This window comes from Melospiza georgiana, chromosome 1 (genome assembly GCF_028018845.1).
Source record: "Melospiza georgiana isolate bMelGeo1 chromosome 1, bMelGeo1.pri, whole genome shotgun sequence".
Classification (NCBI taxonomy): Eukaryota; Metazoa; Chordata; class Aves; order Passeriformes; family Passerellidae; genus Melospiza; species Melospiza georgiana.
The window spans coordinates 47,324,866-47,339,989 of NC_080430.1; the positions used below are offsets into that span (position 1 = coordinate 47,324,866).

The 15,124-nt window shown below is 46.0% G+C and overlaps 1 protein-coding gene across 1 annotated transcript in view; it reads right to left on the reverse strand.

Annotated features, from left to right (window-relative positions):
* Positions 1-14,153, reverse strand: part of TBX20 (T-box transcription factor 20) — a 34,151-nt gene extending 19,998 nt beyond the window's left edge. The window contains exons 1-4 of the mRNA XM_058035942.1: positions 14,027-14,153; positions 11,781-12,015; positions 10,325-10,489; positions 4,942-5,050 (exon numbers count right to left, since the gene is read on the reverse strand). Coding sequence (XP_057891925.1) covers positions 4,942-5,050; positions 10,325-10,489; positions 11,781-12,015; positions 14,027-14,153 — 636 coding nt within the window. The remainder of the gene's footprint in view (positions 1-4,941; positions 5,051-10,324; positions 10,490-11,780; positions 12,016-14,026) is intronic.
* Between the last annotated feature and the right edge of the window lie 971 nt (positions 14,154-15,124).

Below are 15,124 nucleotides of genomic sequence, written 5' to 3' on the forward strand. Positions count from 1 at the left end.
AACAAACTCCTTCGGGAGTGCTCGTCACCGCAGACTACCCAAAATGAGAGCGAGGAGGGAAACCAGTACGGAACTCCCAAATGACTGGGTTTTGCTATTCTATCCTCATTAATAATTGTTTACGAGCTCCCAAAACAATTCTAAACCCAAGGTACCAACCAACCAATTTCAACGTTCACTGGAGTCAAACCAAGAGCCCCCCTTGCTTTAGTTACCACTGGCTGGAGGCCTGTTTGGCGGTCTCTAACCACAGTATTACAATATAAGAATTAAATACAGAGCTCAGCTCACACCAGCCCTTCTTTTGGATATAATCACAGTCACAAGACAAAATTGGCAATGGTGTGGGTGGTTCTATTTTGCAGGGGCCATAACGACATTACAGTCAGCTCCCTACATCTGGAATAGCTAATGTGCATTCCTCAGGAAGCGTTAACTTCAGCTGAAACATAGCAGTATTTCATGCTAAGTCAATGAGAAAGGTTGCACATTGCATTGGAGTGGAGAGCTTAGAGACAGTTCTATCACAGCTACAATGTCCATTAGTGTTTTTCTTTGCTGCTCCTTTGGGGCCAAATATTGCCAAGACCCTGGGACTTGGGGGGAGGCACAGAGCAACAAGAAAGACATTGCAATGACAGTGAACCATCATCCTAAAAGTGTTGCATGTTTGCTTTAACCAGCTCAGGTCCTTTTTCAAAGCACTTCACCATTTTGTATAGGAACACACACAGTGCCTCCTTAGCACTTTTCCCTCTCTTTGTAAAATTTTGTCTTGCCATCCTAGATAGTTGGAGTGCTCTAAGCAGATGGAAAAGACATTTTAAAGCAACGTGTGTGGACGGTGATGAGATTACTGAGGGCTTGGCCCACAGACCTTGATGCTTTCCATTGCCTTTCATGGACATGATATCCACACCAAGGCATTACATCTGAGCAGCAGTCAGGCGGAAGGGGGAAAAACTTGAGGGCAGCTCCCACACATGCCCTTTCCTTTCACTCCTCTCTGAGTGCAAATTGTGATGAATGAACTACATTTCTCAAACAAGACTGTATAATCCCTTATGAAAGTTTTCCATAAAATAGAGTGCACATGGATAACTTCCCTTGCCATGGTACTATACATTTCTTGTTCCCACCAGAGGCAAGTCTGGTCATTCATGTACAAAACAAGTACTGAATGCAGCCAGGAGGTCACAAAACACCCATGACCAAGGAAAATGTCACCATTTCCTTCATGTGAGGATCTGTATGTGTAGTTCCCCACCTCCACCCCCACACAAGCTGCTGGTGACACACAAAGACACTCCTTAATATCTGTGTTAGGACCATATAAAAACAGCCCAAAGGAGTGAGATCCAAAGGGTGTTCCTCACAGAGCAGGCTCCAAGAGTGGCCTCAAAGTCCAAGCAGTCCCCTCCTGCATGGTGTAGCTATCAGAAAATGCCTTATGCCAGCTCAGTGACAATCCTGCTGGCATGTCCCAATGTCCCAAGAGGTACCTCAGGTGCCCATGTATTCACGGCTGCGCCCCTGCACACACTTGCTGGCAGCCACAGGCCCTCAGCCACCCCATCCACCTTTGTGCTGACAGCCTGAGTCAGGGGAGATGACCAGGATACCTCCTTACAGGATCCTGACTGCTGTAAGGTCAGGCAGGTTTGTAGGCATCTGGCTCCCACTGGCTACAGACCAGCCACCAGAGGCAATCTGGATGCCAGCTGCAAAATTCCAAGGTGGTTTTTGAATTCAGGAACTGTGCTGTGAGTGCTGCTTCAAACAATAGCATTACCATGTAAAGTTTTCTTTCTGAAAGCACCAAGGCTCCTAACTTGTGCCTTGTGGACTAAAAAAACTTAGGCATAAATCCTTGTGGCTATTCCATGACCCCTTTTCAGTTTGCACTGTTATTTATTAAACGTGTTCACAGCTTTGCGTTTGCTTTTGCATAGATTCATGTGTTTGAGTAAATGCCAAAAATAATGCCAAGTACATTATTACAATAATGTATACACTCATGGCTCACCTCACCATAAACCAGAAATGATAGCACTCCAATGAAGGGCAATGAAAAGTCCTAAAGAAAGCACTCAGTGAAAAGTATCACTAAAAAAATGGGGGGGGAAATGTCACACTCATATATATTTCGCTGTCAGAAAAATGGCAATTTCTTGCTTGGCTGTAAAAATCTAGAGATAGGAGCCATTTCCTTCCTCTGGTAAGGATAATCTGAAAGTGTTTCCATGCAGTGAGCTGTATGCCATGCGCACAGAGATAAGACTTCTGCCTGAGGCTTGAGGAGAATATGTGCATAACTCTGGGGTTACACATTCTGCTGAAGGTAGACAATCAGAAATGCTTGCCAACCCTAAAGTCTCGGAATAAGAGAAAACAAACATATGCTAGAACAAACAAATGCCTCTCTTCTCTACTTCTTCCTTTTCAGGAAGGGAACCACCCTACAAATAAACCACAATTACCTTAACACCCAAAACTGTCTTCTGGATGGTAAAGAAAGCAAACAACTAGAACAAACTGGAATTACGCTGGATCCATTTTCCCTACCTGTAACTAGTATTTAAAAGCATCTTTTGGGTCATCCAAACTTCCTCAGGAGCCAACAAGCCTTATCAAACATAATTAAAAAGTGAAGACTGGCTCTTGCAAACAGAAGTGAGAGATTTCAGGAGGTTTCAATTCTCCTCTCCTCTTCATGCATAAGAGTTTGGAAATGCCTTGAGCCATAGTAGAGTGAACCCTCCTTAAAGGCTCAAGAGAACTGATTTCTTCCTTAATTCTACTGATCATCCAATGGTGGCATTTGTATAGCTTCCGTAAGGCAGCACATAAAACCTGACATCCCAATTTGGAACATAAAGCCCCACAAAATATTAAAAAGACAGTGCTCTGTGAAGGGTTAACACCTGACACTCAAATCAACAGAGGATCAAGCCTTCAGGGCTTATCCTTAGCTGAGCACACAAAACTTTCCACTCTCGTTGGCTGTCCAGAGCCTTTGTGTAAAGAATGGGATCAAGCTCTGCTTCTCCGGAAATGAATGGGAAGGCTGCGTCTCAAACACTGGGGATCATTTTCTCCTGCTGCCTGTATTTGAGACGATTACATCTTCTTGCTCTGCCACATGTCTCTGTTCCCGACAGCTCCTCAGACCCACTTCTTCTTCCTACTCCTCTGGGCTTCTGGGAAGTGCAGCTCTCCTAACTAGCTTGCAATATACTGCTGCGAGCCCTTTATTAGAGGCACACATGGCCCCTGTTATGATGAAAAATGCTTCTTTTTAAGTGCTCACGTATACTGCTCTATCATCACTCGGTGATAGACCTCACAAATCTTCAGCTTTGCCCTTCTACAGATTATGAAATAAAAGAGAGAGAAAAAAGCAAAACCATTCTCCACTAGTCCTGAAGGGAGTAACGGTGGGGACTGGTTCAAGAACAATATACCCACAGATGGATCTCTACAAAAGAACAACACAGAGGCATCTATCTGGGCCGTCTTTTGTTTATTTGTTGGGGGTTTCAGCTGTTTTTGATGCTGTTATTTCCAGGATGTATTTTAAATGGTCATGGCTGTGATTCAATTCTCAGTTCTTGAAATGAGTGAAAATCCTCTTTTGGATGAGAAACATTTGCACAGAACGCAGCTGAGACAAATGGCCACTGTCTCTCACAGTCCAGGCAATAAATACCACACTAGGGAAGGGATTTCTGATACATTGTATTCAGCAATTATTCAGCTGAATGAATTAGTTATCGCTGAACATGTTTTCGAATTCAACATAATTTCTCTCTTCCCAACACCTCATTTACTAACACTGCATTTATGCTCGTTCTTCTAAACTGAACTGCTCTGTTCTCAGTCAACAATTCTTCCAAATCAGTCCCCTTCCTCCTTCTGCAGTCCTTGAGAGAATCACCAAGCCCAGAGGCAACAATTTTAGCTCTTTCTTTGCAATTTGGGAGCACTATCTAGTTGTTCCTGCACTTTACAGGCACTTTCACGGAGAGAACAGGACGGACAACACCTATTCCTACCACCTACCACTAGGCACTCAGATAACTACAGAAATTATCCCCACTGATGGAGCATGGCAAGAACCTGTGGCAAGCAGCTCTGAATCCTATTCACCATCTTCCAGCCTTCCAGGGCTTAGGAAAACAAACTGGCACCAATCAGAGCTGGGACCTGTCTCCTTCAGAGGCCCAAGCCCATCCTGTGGCACCTTGACTGACAGGCAGCCCACAGTTATTTCAAGGGCAATTGAGGCACGCTTATGTTTTATAATTCTATAGACCCAGCTTTGGTGTCAGGTCAGTATTTTCTTCTGACTCTGAGCCCATACTGTGATGAGTCTGGAAGTAAAAGAGCTCTTATTGACAGACCCAACCCTGAGAGGTGGCCTGAAGTGACCTGCAGGGAGCTTCCAAGCACACATATAAAAGCACGTAGGTTGGCTGGCCATGGCGCGTGGCAGAGCATACTGCCAAGTCACAGCAAAATGAAAGCAGAAGCACAACAAAAGGCTCTTCTGCCTCCCTTCTATCCCTTGCTCTGATGCTCAACTCCACCCTGAACTTGTCCCTGATGGATGTTTTTTTTTCTGATGGAAGTAGGAGCATGATTTGAACCACCGAACCAAGATCCACCTCATGAAATTACAGAAAATCCTGACTTTGAAAGTTGCCTGTTCCTCAACAACAAAGTAACCCAAAAGGACCCTTAAACATGTTAAACCAAACACATTCAAGCTTCACCCAACATATTCTACCCCTGTGGTATGAAGGGCTGGCTAAAAGAGTTGCAACATGGGGGCCATGGCAGCCTCGTTCCATGGCAGTCTCTCTCCCATTTAGCCCTGTGGCACAAGCAAGCAATTCCTTGGTGATTTCTTTTCCCTTTCCCACCCATAGAGCTACTCACATGACCATGCTGATCCAGCTCATTGTTGGTGAGTTTGACTTTTTCGAAGGACACCATCTGCTTCAGCAGTTGCTCTCCTGTGAACGGGGAGTCAGGGTGCACATACAACCTAAAAAACACAGAGAAAATTCCTGCTCAAAATAAAATCTCACCTCTGGGCTTGTGTGTGGGCACTACCTCTGTATGAAGTCAAAATGCACACGTCATTTTGCTTTTGGGATTTGCAGTGGTTCCCCAGGCATAGACATCCTGAGAACTTAGGGTAATACAAATCTGCTGCTAAAACGTGACACCATCTTCCCCAAATTAATGAATTCCTGAAATAAAGCTATTCATGAAGGACAGTAAAGCAGATGACTTATTTAATTCACTGGAACATAACTGAGAATCCTGTGTCTGAGTGCTAGACTGCTCCTTAACCATAACTATTATTTTATCCTGTTATCTAAAATGGAGACATTAACATTCCCTGTTGTGTCTTTTCCCAAATGAAAAATTGATCATGTCTTTCCCCACAGCTGTACTAACAAGCACTTAAAATAACAATGACTACAATTCCAAGAGAAAAAACATGGTGTCATTACAGAGATAATGGGGGAATGCAGATAAAAATGCATTTTTCTTTATATGTAACATTAAGCCGTGATAATGATTTTAACCTGCACTCGATCACACATTTGCTGTGGTGACGTCTGTTTATAGGAGGTTGAAGGCTGCAGTCCAGCACAGTGGTCTGACATGAAAAATTAGTTGCAGCTCTGCTATTAACAATCCTACACTTGGGAAATTAAGCAGAAGAAAAGGAAGCAAGAAGACATGCAGATACAATGATATATACATTATGACTACACTAATTACAAGTGCCATGCTGTTTAAGAGCAATGATTTTATAGGAATAATGTATTGCTGAAAATTATTAACTCAGCCATTCTTTTGTGATGGCAAATTAAGAGCTGGAGTAGACCTTCAGCTAGTGCAAACCAGCCCTGGTTTGCTATTGCCTGCATTGGTTATCACTCACTCAGGGCCTGACTCTCATTTTGGGTGAAGTCTTTGGCCTCACAAATTACTTTCTTCCATTAGGTGGGTGGGGCAGGACTTAGCTGCCAGGTTAGGAAGATAAACATTTGTTCTTGTTGTTGAGCTACGATTTTAGAATGGAAAAACCACTAAACGGTGGGGCGTAACTCTCCAATAGAGCATGCTGATCCCTAATCAAGGAATGCCCATACCAAAGATGCTGGGGAGAGCAGCCCTGTTGCTCCAAGAGGAAGGAGATTTGATCCTGTGTTCTGTTTTTGCCAGCAGAATCCCCAAGACACAGTGAAACTAAAGTTTTACCAGCACAGCTCGTCTCAGATGTGCAGGATGTTTTCCTTACATTGATCCAAAGCACAGCTTGGCTGCTCTAGCTATGTCCATGGGAGGGATGCTGAGCCAGGGTTCCTGTCACAATAAAATATTCCTAGCATGCAGGCGTCCTCACTGCTATCGACTCTGCTGATTGCACTGCAAAGCTCATAAAAAATGATGATATATCTGAAATCCCAAGACCTGGAATCATGTTATGTCAAAAGAATCTTGGCTCTGATGAAAACTAACTTTGCCTTCCTTTAAAAAACTGTGTGAAAATTTCAATATTTAGAGCCATGAATTAGGGAAGGCAAAACAAAAAGAATGTCGAACATGCCCTGCAAATTTTCAGCCAGAGTTGTGATGGTTTTGGTTTTGGGTGGGGGTTTTTTCGGGTTTTTTTTGTGGGTTTTTTGTTTTTTTTTTTTTTTTTTAATTGAGCTTGCCTCCTAATTTTGAGTGTCTGGATACTAGCTAATAGTGTTTACTGCCATCACAGAGTGTCAGACTCAGCAAGGTTTGGCTAATTGGGACCAAGAAGCCAAAGTATTTCAAATATGTGCAGGGAATGAGTAAAGACCTCCCTGTGCTGAAAAGCTGAGCACAATTGTTTTACACCATCATGGCTAATGCTTGGCACTGCTTTAAAACTACCAAGGGCCTGTAAACAGAATGCTAACAGGAGAGTTACCGAAGGATGGGCACCAGAATATCAATTACTGGTATACAATACAATAATAGACCTTCCTTTTCTTTGCCCATTTCCTACACCCCAACAATCCCACTGCAACACAGGGTTCCACCTGGTGAGTTACACCTATTTCCCACACTTCTCCCACAGCCAGAGCTTGCACACCTCAGGGAAGAGGGCTGAACCCCTGACACAGCAATTTAGCAATTTTGGAAGCAGAAGTTGTTGGCCAGACCACGGTTCACGAGCAAACAGGTCAGTGAGATAAATGTGCACATTCCAGGGCGGCACACGAGGCTCTCCCAGAAGTTTGTCCGGGATCTGCTGCCTAAGGCCAGCCAGATGTGAGGGGCTCCTCGCTTCGATTCACAAAGGATTTAGGAGCCATATTTGGGTGTGAATTTGCTCTGCAGTATATAATGATTCATAATATACACAAGGTTTGGGTACTGCTTCTTTCTTGTGTATTTTGGAATGCAACACTGCACTCCCTCTATTTACTTTAACAGATGGTCTGGTCCCCGTGCATGCTACTTTTATTTACCGTAACGTCTCAAATAATTCTCAAAATATAATACCTTTTAAAGGTTTCCTGCCTAGAGTTTTCTGTAAGTCTGTAAACACTAAGTTCATTAAACAAATTATTGTAGACAAATACAGTTAAAAAATTATATAGTGATAAACTTTTGAGTGAAAGAAATGAGGCAAAAAAGGAAGATGATCAAATAAAGGTACATATGGAAAATTATTGAACTGATGTTTCACACAGTTTTAACAATGTGGAAGACAAACACAAAATATCACATAGGAACTCTATCCCCAGATACCACTTTAGAAGATTTACAAAAGACTTTCTGAAAAGTATTTTTGTTTAAGTGCTCATTGCAACATAAACTTGTTCATTGCAACATATACTTGTCTTCAACATTGACAGCAGGAAGACAAGGATAAAACTGGTTTTAATAGAAAGTTCCCTGAAGGGCTAATCTTTCAAACAGAATCACAGAATACTTATTAATTTGAAAAAAACCAAAAACCCAAAAAAACCCTACAAAACTGTCACAGTGTTGAAAGTTATTTGTATAATGGAAAGAGTAAAACCATCAAACTGGTTCAATCCTGCAAAGCCTTACACCCAGGCACAATGCAACTCCTGAATTATTCCCCTGATGTCACTGTGCCTGGGCAGATGCAGGCAGTGATGTGTGTGGGGAGTAAGTAACTTGCTACCAGCTCCCAGACACTAAAACACACACACACCTCTCACTGACACTCCTCAAGCAGGGAGAGCTAAAACCCTGCGTTTGGAGGACAAGAAATCACAACTTCATTAAGGGTTTTGTTACCGAAGCAGGACCAAACTCGTTTCAAGATGGGAGGAGAACTACTTTTAATCTTGTCAAGCAAGACTGAGGCCTCCCACCTGAAAAGATGCATTAACACTCTAGAAGAAGCACTGGTAATGCAAACACTGGCACGCTGAACCTCTTGACATCCTTTTTCTCACCAAAGAGAAGTATAAGGAGGACAAAGTGCATAAATGTATATGTAAGTGCTGTCTACACAAAGAAAAAAAGCAGCCTCTGCCTGTGCTCTGATCAATAGTCTGTTTACCTAAGCATCCTGAAAATGAAGCAGGAAAGGTGTACATTCACACATGGGGGCAAAGCCTCCTGAAAATGGAACAGCACAAATTTCCACATAGGGGCACTGATCTGCTGAGGACTCCCAAAAGTTACCGCAGTACAATAAAAATAACTGTTAAACTTCAAGAAGGTTTTATCCAATACTCAGTAGGGCAATTGCTAATTATTCCAGTCTCTTGTCTTATGTTCCAATATTTCCTTGTTGAACAAGTCTATGCCAGAGAGAGTGTGAATTAGAAATCTATTTAAAGGTATCCCAAAAGGGGCGTGAACAGAAAAATAAGAAGGGGGAAGCACTGCCTTAAAATTATTTCTGTTCTTCTGTTATTTCTTCTTTTGATGCTGACTCCTTTGGAGCAGGATCTGTGTTTTTTCTTTGGGTTTTGATCAGTGCCTATTACAATACGTCAAATGAAGCCCTCAGACGTTAACCACACTGCAAGAAGGAGTTTTTGGCCATGAAAACAAAGCAGACATAACTCCTAGGTTGCTGTCTTTAATCACAGCTTCTCTGCTTGCACTTTTTGTTTGCTTACTCCCCTGAACAGCCTTCCAGAGATCACCAGTCACCAAGATTTCAGTTCAACTATTTATATAAGGAAATCGCGCAGAATTTGGTGCCTATACTCACACACCAAAAAAAAGAAAATGGTTTCCATTTCTTGTGTTTCACTTATAATTTCTGCCTCTGTAATAAGCAAGTTCTTAACCCCAGGCTAAGCCACCTGGAGCAGATCTGCGCTCCTGCGGGGAGCCCTCCGCAAAAAGTTTCTTTGAAGCCAGAGAGGCTCCATCCGCATTATTTCCATATCTCCAGCTCTGACTCAGCAAAGCCCTTCGACATGTGCTGCAGGCTCACTGGCCTTGGGGACTGAAGTAGGTACAGAAGTGCTGGGCTGAATACGATGAAGTGTGGGTCTCCCCTGACCTGCCCTCCCACTGTACAGCCCAGCGCTGCAGCCTCGGTTGCCCAGTGCTTAAAGGAATCAGTCATTAATTGCATTAATGGAATTATTTTAGAAATTAAATTTCTAAAACATTTGTTTCTGTAGAGAAAAGGGAATTTATTGTAGAGGGTTTATTTTACAGAGGGTTTTTTTCCTGATGTCTCAGAATATGTAAAGATCTTTCAACAAAAAGAAAAGTAACTGAGGAACTGATCTGTACTTTGCCTGCTGCCTAAGAGATGATTAAGATCAAGAATAAAATCGTTGGTTAGCAAATGCTGGGTATGTTACAGAAATAATATCATTTCAGGCATAAACAGCAATGAGCTGCAATTTATTCCTCTTTTGGCTTGGCTGGTGGCGCCTGGATGGCTTTAAATTATGAGGTCAAATATTGAGGGGGGGGAAATCCAAGGGACACTTTTTTTTTAAGTTTTCTTATCTGAATAATGACAAACTTAAATATTAAAAAAAAAATAAAACCCCAGTAATGTGTAAAACAACTCTTAACCAAATTGTGCATATCTTGGAATACTCAGTATAAATCAAATCTCAAGCAGAGATTTGAAGCTAGATTTTGCAACACAAAAATTGTATTCAGAGTTTTGTAACCAGCTTTGTTGAACACGGACTCAAAATCTCAGAGCACTGTCTGCAAACAGAACGGAAAGATTAATACAAGATATTTTCTGAAGGGGAAAATAATAGTAAAGAGAAATAAAAGACCAGCAATAAAATCTACAAACCTTGCAGGGAGAGGAGGGTCAGCTTTTCCAGCCACTAACCAGGAAGACCTGTGGTAGGCATATCTATATCTTTTATTGTCCACAGGAACTATATCCATTAACACAATATACTTGGCCTCAGGATCCACTCCCGAGAAGGAAACTCTGATCGTAGGAAACATTCTCCTAAAAAAAAAAAAAAAAAAAAGGCAAATCAGAAAATAAATATTTGCGCAGAGAACAGAAATAACAAAGCATCTGAAAAGCTGCTAAAAGTAAGAATTATCTTTAAATCCCCTGCAAAATCTTAAAGCATGTATTGATTTTGCTTCCACATGACGGGAGTTAGATCTTGTGTCTCTCTAATAAGGAGACAGAAAGCAGCTTGAAATCGAAATTATATTTGGGGAGCAAAAAGAAAAACATTGTTAAAAGTGAATAAGGAAGGAGAAATGCACATTTGCCTGACAGTTTAAAGCACACAACGATTTCAGAAAATAGTTGTAGCTAAGGTACATAGATACTTAGGAACTTGGATTTTCTTTCATTATTTATATTTTGCGGGATCCATATTACTGTAAGGGAAATATTCCAAAATTATTTCCGTTGTTATTCTCACATATTTTACGTGAGTGTTTTCTTAAGCCTGTTCGCAATATTTTTGAACGGAATTTTCAAAACTAAACCATTTATTTTTCTGTACTGTTTTGACAAAACACAATTTTAAAACGTAAGGTTATCCTGTAGACCAGAAATAAAGTTAAATAATTTTTGACAGTTTAAAATATTGAACTTTATATTGCATGTTTTACACCTATTTTTAAAAAATAAAAACACATACCGATAGATCTTATCAGTTAGGGGGGGAAAAAAATCTTCAGGCAACTACGTTCATAAAAAGTAACTTTGGGGATTAAAAACCCCGAAAAACATTTGGCTCCTGCAGACTGCGTTTCACTGACCCAAACCCCACAAGCTTGACTGAAGAAACGGCATAGTTTGAGGTAAGAAGAAAGCCTGAAATTCTTTTGCGCATTTTTGCAACCGAGAGAAAAGAACAAACCAAACCAAGCTCCGACAGGATCACTTCCCCACGACCCCGCGTTTCCCTCGGTCTATACCAACCCAGCGCCTCAAAATCACCGCAGGATTTTAGTCACAAACCTGATTATTACGGGAACACCTCTTCTTCCCCGCCGCCAGGACGCCCCGCACGGATTTCAGCCGGCCCCGCCGCAGCGCACCGCACCTCGCTCCGGCCCGGCCGCTTCTCCCTCTGCCCCAGCGGGGCCCGCCGAGGGGCTGCGGCAAATATGGGGCTTCACCCTCCTCCTCCTCCCCTCCTTAACCCCGCCGCGCTGTTCTCCCGATACAAAAAAACCTGCGGGGTTTCGGTAACGTTGCCCTTTTTTCCCCCTGTCCAAAGCCGCTTTTCGAAGGATGCGCGCAGGGAAACCCCGGGGCTGCCCAGCCTTACCTCCCGGATTTGGTGATGATCATCTCGGTACCCAGCTCATGAAACTTGTCCCAGAGCTCCTTGGTCTCCAGGCTGCAGGAGATTTTGGCCATCTCCTCGCTGGGGATGATGGGGGTGGTGGGGATGAGGGGCTCGGTGCACAGGGAAGAAGGGCTGCTGCTAAAATCCCCGTGAGGGTCCAGGCTGGATAAATCACTCAAAGGCTGGGCGCAGGAGGATTTCTCAACGAATTGTTCTGCAGGGTGTGAAGAAAAAGAGAGAGACAGACAGAAAAAGAGAAAGAGAGAGAGAGGGGATTCAGCCAGGACAATAGGATCACCGAGACAAGGTACTTAAATATATATATTATATATATATGAAAGGCATGTATCGTTTAACTGCCCTCGCACACCCGGCCGATTCTTTAGACGTCCGCTCATCATTTGAGGGCGGCGGGGTTGATTTTGGGAGATGAGCTCCGGGAAGAGCCCGCAGCGGCGCACCGGGAGGGACTCTCGGGGGGCGGCGGGAGCAGCGCGGCCCCGGCCCCGCCGCCGCCCGGCCGCGATCCGCTCCGCGGGGCTGCCCCCCGCCAGCCGAGGGCTTCCACGGAAAGGTCACTAATTCTCATTAAAACGGGAGCGTTGGGCGCCGAGGGGCTGCCGAGGGCCAGGGTCACGCTGGGGGAGCACGGGACGCTGCTCCTGGATTGCGCCGCTGGCAGAGAGCGCAAAGCAGAAGGAGCCCGAACGCGGCCGCGCAGGCTCCGCGCTTCCTTCGCGGGGAAGCGAGCCCCAAATACTAATGAAACAGCGGGCACGGGGTCACCCTCCCGGAAAGCTGGCTCTGCCTTTACCCCAGCCAGTTAGCTGACCCTGGGCCCGCTCCTTTGGAGAAGCAGGCCCCGGAGGAGCTGCGTGCGGCCGCGCAACCTACGCGGGTGCAGAAGCTGCTGCCGACGCGGGCCGCCCGCCGCGCCTGGCTCCGCCGCCCGCCCCCGCAAGCCCCGGGAGGCTTCGGGCGCTTCAGCAGCTGCCTTGGGAGTTTCCGCCGGAGGCGAGGCCGGGAGGGAGCAGGGCTGCGAGGGCTCTGCCCGGCCCCGCCGTGCGGCACCGGGATGCGGCAGCGGATCCGCCGCCCGGCGCCAGAGAACGGGAGGAGCACGAACGCGCCCTGTCCCTCCAGGGAAAGGTTTTGCCTAAAGCTCCAGTCAATAAAAACCGAGTCACAGGCAGTCCTTTCCCTTCGATTTTTAGTTGAGCGACATGAGGGAAGGGGTTAAACATTTTTGAAAAGTTAAATTAAATAAGCATTTTCAGGAAAAATACGAAACAAAACCAAAAAACCAAACCAGCCCCACTAACACAAAGTTTAACACAAACCATGTAAATTCGCCGACCAGGAATGCTACAACGTTCCCGGCCTACATTAGCGCCCAGACTTAAAACTGAAGTTCTCAATGAATCCCTAAGCTATGTGAAATCTTTTGAGACAATTGATTAGGTGCAGCAGACGCTGAGGGGCTGCCTTTTCTAAATTCTTTTAAGATTGAGTGTAATCCTGTTCATTGGCGCCCTGAAAGCTTAACACATATTTTGTAGTTTTCTGCGAACTCCTGGATACACGCAAGGATGACAAACCGCAGAAACTTGGAGCGGGGGGAGGAGGAGAAGATGTTCGTGTTTTTTAAAAGCATTCAGGATTCTGAATCGAGGCAACCGAATGGAGCGAAATCGCTTACCCGAAAATCACAAATGCTTACAAAAATCCCCTCCCGGTTAATGTAGGGCAAAACAGCCTATATGAGCCTAGATCGAGGAGCTGTGGAGTGAAGGGATTTTCAGTTCTACGCACAAGTTTTACTACCCCTTGTAAGCCTCGGCACGACAACGGAGCGTCTCTAAGTTCACTTCACAACCAGGGTGGTTTTGCAATATCCATTTAAGAAATTCATTTCATGTCAGCGAAGGGAAATTTAACTACCTTAGGGTGTGGGATTATTCTGCAAATGGCGAGGCTGGATAAATAAAAGGCATAACTGAAACTAGAGGAATTTAGGAAACTCTTCATGCCATAAACAGCCTCAAAACGACCGTGGGTGATGACGGCACTCAACCTTCAAGCTTAGGTGGTGCTGCTTTCCCCTCTGCAGGGGAAGCCTTCACGCAGGGGGTTACGCGCCCGGCTGCCGGAGCGCTGAGAAGGGTGAAGCAGAGCGGACAGGACAGACGGACGGAGGACCCCACGGACACCCCTTCCCCACTCACCCAGAGGCTTGATGGTGCTCTCGGGGGACTCCTTGTCCTTGGAGCTGCCGCTCGACATGAGCGCGGCGATGGAGAAGGCGTTGGCCCGGGAGGAGAGCTGCGGCTTGGGGGGCGGCGTGTACTCCATGGCCACTGCGCGGGGACGCGGCTCGGTGCGGCGCTGCCCGGACGGGGCGGGGGGCAGGGCAGGGACGGCCGGGACGGCGGAGCCGGGATACCGGGAGCGCTCTGCTCCCGGCGCCGAGCGCTCCCCCGCCTTAACGCGGGCCCGCGGAGATCCTATCGGCCGGCGGCCAATCGGCGCCGGGACACGTCAAGGGCCCCGGCCCGGCCCGGCCCGGCCGCGGGGGAGGGGGCGGAGGCGGGCAGCAGGAGCAGCAGCAGGAGGAGGAGGAGGCACGGACGGAGGGAGGGGAGGGCTCTGCCCGCCCGCAGGGTGGGGAGGGGGCGGCCGGCCCTCGGGACAGCTCCCCGCAGCCGCTCCCCTTTGGGGCACCCCAGCGCCGCTCCCCGCCGGGCCCCGGCTGCGCTCCGGGCAGCGCCATCCGCTGCTCCGAGCCCCGGGGGCGGGAAGGAGGGGCAGGCCGCGCGGCCAGGGATGCTCCCGAGAAGGTCCCTAGGCGATTCGCTTTGCCGAGGCAAGACACGGCGGAGAGGCGCTTGAAAGGATGAAATGTAATTGGGGATTTTTCTGGTGCGTGTGTGTGAGTGTCAGTTTTCTCTTTTGCATTCAAATATTAAAAGACCGCAGCTTTGAAAGCAGCCGTTTTCGTCGTTGTGTGCTTTCTGTTGGGACAGAATGTCCCTTAAGGCTGATCGTACCCTTGGTTTTGCTGCACCGGATCCCAAATATTGTCATCCCGGTGAGATGTCCTCCCCCCACCGAGTCCAGGTGAGACCCTTGCAGCACTCCCCTCCCAGCCCACCCAGTGCGTGGGCCGCTGATCGCACAGTTTTCTTCAAATCCTTTTCATCGGCTGCGCCGAAATAGATGGTATTGATCAGGCACATAAGACAGAGAAAGTCGGGACGGGCTGATGGTACCAACGATAGCTTATTCCAAGGCAGTGATTTAAGTAAGTTTCTCACCAGTGCTCC